General features: G+C 43.1%; 1 protein-coding gene across 1 annotated transcript in view; it reads right to left on the bottom strand.

Moving 5' to 3' along the window:
* WNT3A (Wnt family member 3A) overlaps positions 1 to 12,406 on the bottom strand; it is a 92,671-nt gene that overhangs the window by 57,368 nt on the left and 22,897 nt on the right. The window contains exon 2 of the mRNA XM_031960370.1: positions 1,414 to 1,655. Coding sequence (XP_031816230.1) covers positions 1,414 to 1,655 — 242 coding nt within the window. The remainder of the gene's footprint in view (positions 1 to 1,413; positions 1,656 to 12,406) is intronic.

A 12,406-nucleotide genomic window follows, 5' to 3' on the forward strand; every position in this document is an offset into this window, starting at 1 on the left:
TGTGGCCTGGGAACACCCAGTGTCTGCTCCTTTGTCTCTTTGTGTTGGCTTTTTATTTTCTTGGGTGAACAAATATCAGAAATAACTTTGGGAACTTTGGTCAAAAGATGTGTTTTCTGGCTGCTGAACTTGGTAAGGAGGGCAGTCCTGGGGAATGATCTGTAGGATTGAGTATATAGAAAGGAAATGACTCGTCCAGTAACTTTGCCAGAACTGGGAAGTCAACTTGGAAGGTCAATGTTCATAATTGGTACTTTAAGTTTGAATCCACTATGCACCAGGAATTAAAAGGGAGAGAATGCTGGTTCAGTGGAGACATTTTTGTATTTTGTTTCTTACTATATATTTTTAGTAAATGTTCCTTTTAAAGATTAATTGATATTCATGGCTTATTGATGATATAGCAAGAGTTTAATGATATCCTGTTAACTGATGGTGGGAGGAACACACCAGAATGGGAGTTTGAGCTAATAGTTTTAGAGGAGAGCTAATCATTCCTTAAAATTATTCCTGAGACCTTGAAGAGGAGGAGTAGCTGAATCAGCAGTGGGAGTACAAGCTGGAAGCATACTTTCAGAGAGACCTGCTACACTTTATAGATGAGGAAGCAGAGTCGTGGGATTTGAACAGACTCTGCTGTCAAGTGGCTCAGAATTTTGCAGGGGGCTCCACATAAACAAAAATGTAGTTTGGAGGAAAAAAAGGATTTAGGAAAGGTCAAAGAAGTACCTGAAGGACTGGAGAAGGGTTCTCTTTTTGGCTGAACAGGCCAGAAAAGACTTTTAGGAGAAGGAAGTATCTGAGTTAAAGCCATGAAATACAGGAAGGATTCAAAGGTCAAGACTACTACGTATGGAAGATAATGTGTGCATATAGACAGATAGAAGAAGATAAAAGTTGTTTTTTTTTTTCCCCACGTGCACAAATGCTGTTTTCATCAGGTCTTTGAGGACGGGAATCATTCAGTATTTTGGGTTTTCTTAGTAGCGAACCCCCTTTAACAAACATATTTCGTCGGGCTCTGGGGTCGGCACTGGGACACCAAAGACATCAGTCCGTCCCCAACATGCTCACACTCTAATAATAAAACTAAGAAGTTTAACAAGAGCCTAGATAGGTCACGCAGTGAATCATCCTTTGGTGATTAGCTGAAGGACTTAATAGCTTTCCTGCCACTTGGAAGGTCTCCCCTTCCATCACCCATTACCAAGGCAGGGGAGGAGGAGATGCCTTTCCTATTACTAGAATCCTCCAGATCACCTAATATAACTTTCCCATTTTAAAGATGAGAAAGCTGAGATCAAAAGCAGGCAAAAAGCCTTCCCCAAGTCGCATAGGGAACTAGAGGCAAAGCCACTGGTGATACATGGTGGTCCCACAATGACAACACTCCCCCTCCCTCCCAGCCAGTACCTTTGTACAGCACTGGGCCGAAGATGGCCAGGTTGTTGTTGACCGTGGTGCAGTTCCACCGGCGGCCCCGGAACTGGTGCTGGCACTCCTGGATGCCAATCTTCACACCTTCAGCCACACTGGGCATGATGTCCACGTAGTTCCGACAGAAGCGCAGCTGCTTGGGCACCAGGCCGGGGATGCTCCCACACAGGATGGGCTGAGTGCCCAGGGAGGAGTACTGATGTCCCACGGCCAAGGACCTGGGAGAGGGGGGAAGACAAGAAAGCCCTTGGTTAATAATGGAATTCGGTGAAACTCATTTCACTTCAAGTCAAGGTAATGCAACACGCATTCATTAGGCGCCTGCTGGATACACAGAGCATTGTGTTTGACAGTGGGGGAGATGCTAAGATAATTAAGACATGGTTTCCACCCTGTTGGAGTTCACAGTCAATAAGCATTCACTGGGTGCCTAGTGCGTGCAAAGCCTTGTGCTTGAGACTGTGGGACCTAATAAGAAGAGATAAGCTATAGTTCTTGCCCTTTGCAAGCTTCTAGTCTCTATCACCCAAACATACAGATAGCCATAATGCTAAATAATACAAGAGAATACAAAGGTTTGCCTTAAAGAAGGGTAAACAAAATACAATGTGAGATCCTGGAAAGGAAAGATTGTTACCAACAACAGATGAAAGGAGGCTTCCTGGAGGAGATAATTTCTGATCCAGACCTTAAAGAACTGAGTAGGAATTAATAAGGAAAAAAGAGAAAAAAGAAATTTCAGCGAGAGAGAATTCAATCAATAAACATTTATTAAGCACTTACTATGTGCCAGGCACTATGCTAAATAGATCAAAATACAGTCCCTGCTCTCAAGGAGCTCACAGTCAAATGGAAGAGACCACATGCAAACAAATATATACAAAGCAAGCTCCGTGTTGGATAAATAGAAAATAATTAACAGAGGGAAGGCGGTGGAGTTAAGAGGGGTCCGGGGAAGGCTTCTTGTAAGAGGTAGGACTTAAGTTGGAACTTAAAGGAAATCAGGGAGCTTTGTTGGAAGAGGGAAAATGTTCCAAGCTTGGGGAACAGTCATAAGAGGATGCCCAGAATGGGGAGATTAAGTGTCTTATTCAGAGACCAGTCTCACTGAATTGATAAATGTGAAGAAAGGCACAGAAATTGGGGGGAAGGAGGAGACAGAGAGAGATAGAGAGACAGAGAGTGACAGAGACATAAACAGAGAGAGAGATAGACTCTGAAAGAGATAGAGACGGACGGAGAAAAAAACAGAGACAGAGATAGAGACAGAAAGAGAGATAAAGATAGTGAGAAACAGAGCCAGAGACCAAGACACACACATACACACACACACATAGAGACAGAGATAGAGACAGAGAGATAAAGACAGAGAAACAGAGCCAGAGACCAAGACACACACATACACACACACAGAAAGACAGACAGAATTATAAATATATAGAAAGAAGCAGAAAGACAGACAGACAGAGAAGTAGAGACATAGGGAAAGAGAGAGGAAGAGGGACACAGAGAGAGAAAGAGATTAAATCAGAGAAACCATGTGCTATATTCAAACACTTATGAATAGATCAGTTTGACTGGCCAAAGAGTGGGCTGAACAGTCCTTGTTTACAGGACAAGATAAATCTAAGGGTAAAGTAGCACCAGTCTGCCAAACAAATGAGCTTCACTCTTACTCAGTAGGTAATGGGGATCCCCTGTAGATCAGAGAAGTCACATGGCCAGATTTGGCACAAAGAAGCTTCTCTGGCAGCCCAAGAAGGGAGAGTGAAAGCAAGAGGACCTGTTAGGAGGCTGTTTGAATCCTCCAGATGAGCAGCGAGGAAGGCTTGTACCAGGGTGGTATCAGTGGGAAAAGAGAAGAGAGAGATGTGGGAAATATTTCAGAGATGGAATCAATAGGACTTAATGATTGATTGGATAGAAGTAGTGAGGAAATGGGAAGAGTCCAAGGTAACATTAAAGTTTCAAACACAGGAGATGAGTGAATGTTGGCACTGCAGTTAGGAATAATGAATGGTTCCTCATTTGAGGAGGTGAGTCTGATGAGGGAGGAGCAGTCTCTGAGGAAGCCACTGGTTGAATGGGGAGATAGAGGTATGCTGGTAAATGTTTAACAACCAGCTCTTGCTGGGGGAGAGATGGGGATGTAGGGGTGGGGAATGTACACACAACACATTCAAGTATTAGCCACATTAACATTTTCTTCCTCACTTAAGGCCAGATAACCAACAAAACAATAAAGCAAGTCCTGATTTGTAGAGCTTGTGAATTTTTGAGGGCTAAATACTCAGATTGAAAATCTACCCATTGGATTTGAGCTGTCTCTAGCATAGTCCTGGGGACACAGGACCCAAACATGTTTGAGATAATTACATTAAGGACAAGGCAATTCAGTGAAATACATGAAGACATAGATGATCTAGGAGAAATTCTGAAATCGAGGGGGGCACACATTTCTCAGATGACCATTCACAATCTTCTTCACAATCTGAAACCAATCTGTCCTGTCAGTCTTTTATTTGCTTCCTTTCTTCATATTCAATATCATTGACAAACTACTAAACTGGCTACTCCCTGATCTTAATTCTACCCATCTCCAAGTGAATATACGTCAATAAACTGTTTTCCTCTATATTGAAACTGAGTCCTAGGTCTTTCTTTGTTGAGATTCTTCCCTTATTTCAAGACTCAATTCAGATGCCACCTCCTCCTTGAAGTTTTCCCTGATTTTCCCATTCCCAAATCTCCATCATTCTCTTACGCATGTCTCATTTCACTGTTTTGACCTTTCCTACATACTTAGCATATTACAGGTTTTGTTAGTTATATAGTTGGGGAGCCAATTAGGGGCAATCCTTTGCTTTATCTCCATCTTTATCTCCCCTTGGATTGTAAGTCAGAGATTGTTCCTAGTTTCATATCTGTAGCCCTATCTCCTGATGATGGTTGGAGGTACAGAAGGTTGATGGCTAGATAAATGGGAACAACAGGCAAAGGGAGCAAGGGATTCAAAAGTAGGAGAGAGAGAGAGAGAGAGAGAGAGAGAGAGAGAGAGAGAGAAAGAGAGAGAGAGAGAGAGAGTATTCCTTAAAGTAATGGTCATAGCATTGTGGTTAGAGAGGGAAATTTCAGAATTCAAGATCTTGGAGGAGGAGCAGTTTTAAATCCCCAGGATAGGAATAAGTTATGTTCACCTGATGGATAATTAAATTTAGAGAGGAGAATCCAGTCCCACAACTGCTGACATAAAAAATTGGTTGAAGGAACTGGAAATGTTCAGCATAGAAAAAAAGTTAGGAGGCATATGAGAGCTGTCTTAAATTATCTGAATGACTCGTGTGGTACAGAGATCAGACTTGTACTGCTTGGCCACAAAGAACAAATCTAGGAGTAATGGAAAGAAGAAGAAGGAAGAAGAAGGAGGAGGAGGAGAAGGAGAAGGAGAAGGAGAAGGAGGAGAAGGAGAAGGAAGAGGAGAAGGAGGAGAAGGAGAAGGAAGAGGAGAAGGAGAAGAAGGAAAAGGAGGAGGAAGAAGAGGAAGAAGAAGAAGAGGAGGAGGAGGAAGTAGAAGGAGAAGTAGTAGAGTAAAAATAGTAGTGCTAGGAGAAGAAATAGTATTACTAGAAGAAAATGATGGGGGCAAGTAAGTGGCACAGTGGATAGAACACCAGCCCTGAACTCAGGAGGATCTGAGTTCAAATCTGATCTCAGACATGTAACACTTCCTAGCTGTGTGATCCTGGCCAAGTCACTTAACCTCAATTGCTTCAGCAAAAAAAAAAAAAGACAATTATGATGATGATGAAGGGGAGGAGAAGAAGAAGGAGAAGAAAAGGAAGAAGAGGAAAAGAAAAAAGAAGAGGAAGAAGGAGGAAGAGGGGAAGGAAGAGGAGAAATAGTAGTAGAAGAAAATGATGATGATGAAGGAGGAAGAAGAGGAAGAAGAAAGAAGGAGAAGATGAAGAAAAAAGAAGAGGGGGAGGAGAAGCATATTATGGTAATAATTCTGATCTGGGAGCTGTAGAACCTATGTTTGTATGTACCTCTACTACACGTCATCTATTTGACTTAAAGGTGAATCACATCACTCCTCTGGATTTCAGTTTCTCCATCTTTAAAATGGTGGTGATGGGGGAGTTGGATTAGATGCTTTCTAAGGTTCTTTGCAGATACAAACCCTAAGACTCTAAGTTATAAGAAGGCAGAGTTACATTGAACTTAAACAGAAAATAAGCCCCCCTTCCAATTGGAGCTTCCCAAAAGTAGAGGGGGCTGCCTTGGGTTTGGTGAATTCCCTGTCACTAGAGGGTTTCAGGCAGAGGCTGGATGATCAATTGTCAGGGCTATTGTAGCGGAAATTGCTGCTCTGGGTAATCGTTGGCTTAGCTGTCCTTGGAGGGCCTTCTCTGGCCAGATCCTAGATTTTACAATTCCGGTGCTCATTCAGAGTAATCCGAGAGACCCTTTGGAGGTAATCTCCTCTGTCTCCCCATTCTCAGGCACAACTGAGCCTCTGTAGGAGGCTGCTAGTTCCAAGGGAAAATGATTCCTTAACCTCCCCGCTGGTTGGTATGTTCTTCTGCAAGTCTGACTCAAAGCTCTCTTGCTCCATTTTTGAAAAGTAGAAAATATCTAATTGCCAGTGCTTGGGCTCTGTTAAAAAACAAATACTTTCCCCAGGGGCCCATTCGTGAATGCCAAGTAGGGTCATGGCAATGCTGCAAGGGGAGGGGATAGAGAGTGATTTTCACACAAAATTGTGGGGGCAGAGGAGCGAAGGACTTTCTGGTTACTCTGCCTGCCTGTGACCTCATCCTCTCCTCCATCCTCTGCGGAGCTCATTCTCTTATCTTTCATGCACCTGCCAGATGAATCCATGTTCCTGATCCTGCTCACTAACATTTCCTCTAAAAAGCTTTTTCTGATTTGCCTCAAGTCAGAGCCTTTCTAATGGCAAAGTGGTGGAAAGAAAGTCAGAACCGGGGCTGAATCTCAGCTCTGAGACTGATCATTTGTGTGATCTCAAGGCACTTGACTTGGCTTGTGACTCATTTTCCTCTTCTGTAAAAGGAGGGGGTTGGACTAAATAGACACCTTTTAGTTCTAAACTCTATTCTGGGTACTGGAGGCACTTAGACATCTCCCAGGCAGGACAAGAGAAGGACAATTCATTTATTCAGGTTCCTTCCAAGAAGGAGAAGCAGTATGGAGTAGTGGATAGAGAACCAGCCTCAACCCGAGTTCAAATCTGGCCTCAGACACTTAACACTTCCTAGCTGTGTGACCCTGGGCAAGTCACTTAACCCCAATTGCTTCAGCAAAGTAAAAGAGTGAGAGAGAGAGAGAGAAGAAGAAGAAGAAGAAGAAGAAGAAGAAGAAGAAGAAGAAGAAGAAGAAGAAGAAGAAGAAGAAGAAGAAGAAGAAGAAAAAGAAGAAGAAAGAAGAGGAGAAGGAGGAGGAGGAGGAGGAGGAGGAGGAGGAGGAGGAGGAGGAGAGGGAGAGAACCAGCCTTGGAGTCAGGATGGGAGAGGTCCAAGAGCTGCTTTTGACACATGCTGGCTCTGGCATCTTGGACAAGTCATTTAACTCCTTGGTGTCTCAGGGAACTCTTTTAAGACAATCAAACAGCAAATGAGCAGATGCCCATAGAAGGAGTTTCTTCTTTGAAAGTTCCCTTTATCAATAAAATCCTGCTCTGGTAAAAAAAAAAAAAACACACACACACACACATGAAAGAGGAAGAAAGGAAAGGGAAACAAGAAAGTGAGAGAAGAGAGGAAGAAAAAAATACATAAGGAGCAGAGATCCAACTGCAACTAGGATATGATAATTTGGAGAGGCAGCTAGTGGAACAGCAGAGACAGCCCTGTGCCTCCAGTTAGGAAGATCTCAATTAAAAACCAGCCTAATACTAACTGTGTAATTGGGCAAGCCATTGAACTTTTGCCTCTCTTTTCTCATCTTTAAAATAGGGATGGTAATAACAGCACCTGTGTCCCACAATTGTTGTGAGGATAAAATAAGATATTTGTGAAGATTTTTAAGAGCCATAGTGTCTCTCTCTCTCCGCCTCTGTCTCTGTCTTTCTGTCTCTTTGTCTCTCTCTCTCTCTCTCCCTCTGTGTGTCTGTCTGAATGTCTTTGTCTCTGTGTCTGTCTCTCTGTGTCTTTGTCTGTCTCTCTGTCTGTCTCTCTGTCTCTGTCTCTGTCTCTGTCTCTCTCTCTTCCCCACTCTCTGAATTGGAAATAAGCCTGGCACATGGATGGATAATTTGCTGAGGGTGAGAGTGTGCTCTGGGTAGCACGTCAAATTTGAAAATTTCAGAGCCTGGTGCCACGGTGAGAGCACTGGGTTTGGAGTCAGTCGGTTAACAAGCATTTACTAAGCATCTGCTATTAAGCACTGAGCATACAACCAAAACAAAAGACAATCCCTCTCCTCAAGGAGCTTACAATCTATCTGGGGAGACGACAGACAAACAAATATGTACAAAGCTAGAGACAAGATAAATAGGGAATAATTGACAGAGGGAGGCATTTCTTGATGAGAACTGCTGGGCCAATTGCTGCTTAAGGGAAGACCAACTCTGTCTGGTAGATAGGCCATGGAATCACTGGAATATGTTGAACAGGAGAGGGATGGGGTGAAGTCAAAATAATGTGACAACATGTGTACATTGGTGCGAGGGGTGTCGGAAAAAAGACCCTGAAGCCAAGGAACTTGTTGAGAGAAGGCTGTTGGGCAGAGTAGGCTTATAGCAAAGCTCCTGTGTAGCCCAGATTACTGCCAAGCCATTGGCAAGGGACAAGAAGGGCTGGACCGGGGACCCTGAAAGGCAGCTCACAAGATCATGAACGAGAGCTGGAAGGGACCTTGGAGACCATTAAACTCTCATTTTACAGATGAGGAAACTGAGCTTCAGAGAAGGTTAAACAACTTCCTGAGGTGAATAAGTGTCTATGGTGGATTTTGAATTCAATCTTTCTGAAACCAAGTCCAGCGTTCTGTCCTCTTCACCAAAGTCCCCACCCTGCCAAGAACTCTCCTCCTAAATCTAGAGTAGAAAAAGAACCTTAGAGCTTCAGTAACCTCAACAGATAATGAAACCGGACCCAGAAGAATTGAATGATTTGCCAATGCCCCCCGGCTGGTGAGAGGTTGAGGTGTGATCTCTACCCTGGCACAGCTTTTGTGCACCTTGCCACGTTGGTTCCTTGTATAAGGGATGAACATAAGAAATGGCCTCCCTCCTTCTACTCGCCAACCTGAACTCAGCAGCCTCAGGAGAATCACAAACCCTCTGGGCTTAGTGAGTTTGGGGTTCACTTAAGATGTCTTTTTTGCCCTCTCTCTCGTTAGATCACATCTGGGGCACTGCATCCGTTTGGGACCAGCATTAATGAGCTGGGGACTAATCCAAGAGGGGAAGGACATGGGAGATGGGACACAATCCCATACAAGGACTGGTTGAAGAAAATGTTTGATTCCGAGAAGACTTAGGGGGGATGTTATCGCTGTTCTCAAGTATTTGAAAGTCTGTTCAGTGAGGAGCAACTGGGCTTGTTTCATTCAGCCCCAGGGGACAAAACCTAGAGCAAATGGGTGGGAGAGTTATTGGAAAGCAGATTTAGACTCTATATAAGGAAGATACATCTATTGGTTAGATTAATCCAAGGCAGTGTAGGTTTTCTTAGGAGGTAGTGAATTTACCTCAAAAAATGACCAAGTCCTTTTCAGGGATATTCTTACTCAGATATGGGTTAGTCTGAGTGACTTTCCAACTCTTTAAGATTCTGTGATTCAGGGTCTTTGTCTTTCCATGGGGAAGGTTCCCTAAAGAGCACTCCCCAGGGAAAGCAGGGGAGATGGGGTGCTCCTCTGAAGCCAGGATCCTCCCCTGCGGCTTCTGTAGGGTGTGCTGAGTCAGCAGCCTTCATCCTCGAGTAGCTCCCTCTCCTCTTGCCCCCACTCCACCCTGCCCCACTCCTCCCTGGGCATGCTCCTGGCAGGCCCCAGCACGTCTGCCTCCTCGGAGAGCCTGCCAGGGTGCTGAAGAGTGAGCCGCCCCAGCTCCAGACGCCACTCCAGATGTTTCAAACCCCGCCAACAGCTGCCACGCTCCCTCTTTCTTTCGTCCAGGGCCATGAGCCATCCTCCCTCTGGGCTTCTCAGCTTGGCCCAGTCTGGGAAATGGGTGAACCTTGGGGCTACCTCCTGAGGGGGGGGGCAAAGATAGAAGCCGTCTCTGCTACCAGGGGTATAGGCTATATTTTGTGGGGTTTAGTGAATACCGACAATCTTAAAGTTATAGAACCCGGCAGATCATGGGTAATCTAAAAATTGGGGGTAATCTCAATCTGTGGGTAACAAACACAAATAAACTCCAGTCCTTCTTATCAGATGCTTTTCTGCAACCTACAAGCTGTCCTTTATTTTCCCATATCTGGTGCTCAGAATCCTGCATAGAGTAAAGACATCAGTATTTTCCCATTGGAACCAGAACTCATGCACTCTTAAGGGTAATGGTTAAAAAAACAAAAAGATGCCGGCTGGAAGAGGAAGCTGTAGGAAGGGAGAGGGATGATAACAGCTGTTGGTCCCCACTGCCCCAGCCATCACAAATATACTCTCTCAGGAAACCCGAGAAGCCTTTGTGGAATTGAACTGAATTAAATTGACCTGTCCTAAAGGATAGGTTGTTTCACCTCACTTCACCATCATAGAAGATCAGAGTTGGAAGGGGCTTTGGACTGTTCAACATGGAACACAGATTGTTAGAGCTAGAATGGAGTTCAAGTTTCTTTTTTTGTGTGTGTGTGGGGGCAATGTTTGTTAAGTAACTTGCTAAGGATCACACAGTTAGTTAAGTGTCTGAGGTCACACTTAAGTGAGGTCTTCCTGACTATCCATTGTGTCATCTAGCTGCCCCTGTGTACTTTAATATATATACAATTCATTTTTTAAAATGACTTAAATTTTAAAAATTAAATAAAAATTATTTAAAATTTAAAAATATATGTATATTTTCATTAAAATTTTAAAAATGTATCTTTTATTTTTAAAAATTTAAAATTTTAATTTAATTTAAATTAAATATTTTTAAACATTTAATTTTAAATACATTTTAAAATTAAATTAAAGTTTATTTTTAAGATATGTCATTCATATTTTTACAGAGTCATGATTTACAAAGAACTTTCTTTACAAAAGCCCTTGAACTGCATGCATTATTACACACATTTTGCAGATGAAGAAACTAAGGTTCAGAAGGGATCTCTAGCCAGTGGGTAGAATGCTAGACAATCTCAGACACTTACTACATATGTGATCCTGGGCAAGTAAGTGATTAAATTTTTCTTAGCCTTTGCTCTTCATCTGTAAATGAGAGTTACTTTATTTGCAAGCCACTCTTCTAACTGAAAATCTATAATCCCATGCATGTGAGCTTTGAGAGGGATCTTGGTCATTTTCTATTCCAACTCTCTTGTTTTATGGGAGGGTAATCCAAGACCCAGCAACGAATGGGAAGCAACTTGCTGGTTAGTAATAGGTTTCATGATGAAGTCGATAGACAGCTGGGTCTGAAGTCAGGAAGATTATTCTTTATGAATTCAAATAAGTCCTTAGATACTTATTAGCTGTGTGACCTAGAGCAAGGTCAATTATCCCTCTTTGCCTCAGTTTCCTCGTTTGTTAAATGAGCTGGAGAAGGAAATGGCCAGCTACTGCAATATCTCTGCCAAGAAAACCCCAAATGGAGTCACCAAGAGTCAGACATGACTGAACAATAAAAGTGATAAGTTTACAATGAAGTATGGCCTCTTGCTTCTTGGTAATGGCTTAAAGGAAGATCAATAGCAAATGTCTGACAGAGACAGGGAAAGATATAGAGATAGAAACAGAGAGACAGAGAGAGACAGAAAGACAGAGAGAGACAGAGACAGAGACAGACAGAGATATAGAAACAAAGACAGGGACAGAGAGACAAAAACAGAGAGACAGAAACAGAAGCAGGGAGAGAGACAAACACATACACATATACATGGGATAGGGAGAGAGAAAGAAAAAGACATACACAGAAAGAGACAGAGACAGAGACAGAGAAAGAATGTGAATAGGTAAGGGAGATGCTAGTTTTGAAATGGTCTTCTCCTGTGGGATGGAGAGAGAAAGCTTCTAGACATCCACTCTACAATCTCCTAGTGATTTCCTAGTGATACCCCATGAGGAAGATGGCACAGTTTAATCTTCATTTTTACAAATAAGGGCGCTGAGGCTCAAAGAGGAAGTAACTCATCAAAGATAGGAAATAGTAGATTTGAAACCTGATTTCCTGACTTGCAAATTTAAAACTCTTTCCACTGCACTCTGGGGATGAGGATCCACCCCATTGGTCCTCAGATCAAAGAAGCATCTCTTTTCCTCCTGTCCCTGTGCTGAAGTATTTTCTCCTGAAGGAAGAGTTCCTTCTATGGCTTTTTTAGCCCCAGTACATCACAAAGTCCATAAACCATGAAAAGTAGCAAAGCGCAGAGAGAAGATTCCATTGAATATCAGAGCTGGAAGGGAAAGAGATGGTCCAGCATCTCGTCCCCTCCTTATCACCCTTTTCCACCAATGAAGAAATTGAGCCTGAAGATATAAAATAACATGCCCAATGTCAACTGAATAAATGGCACAGAAGCTTAGATCTAAAAGATTCTTGACCTTGGTGTATGCTGGTGGAAGGAAAAGCCTATCCTGAGGCCGATAGGATGCTATCAGAGAGTTTGGAGGATTCTGGGAGTAGAGGAAAGCATCTGTGTGCAGATGTATTGGGAAAGGGTCAGAAATTGGGTGAGCTACCTGAGACCCTGAGGATTCTGGGAAGTTTATTATAGGGGATTCTAGGCAGTTGGCCCCAGATGATGCTGGGAGAAGGCCTGGGAAGAAGGGGACCAAAAGTATCTAGGAGAAAACCATTGCC

Source organism: Sarcophilus harrisii, chromosome 1 (assembly GCF_902635505.1).
Source record: "Sarcophilus harrisii chromosome 1, mSarHar1.11, whole genome shotgun sequence".
Taxonomy (NCBI): Eukaryota; Metazoa; Chordata; class Mammalia; order Dasyuromorphia; family Dasyuridae; genus Sarcophilus; species Sarcophilus harrisii.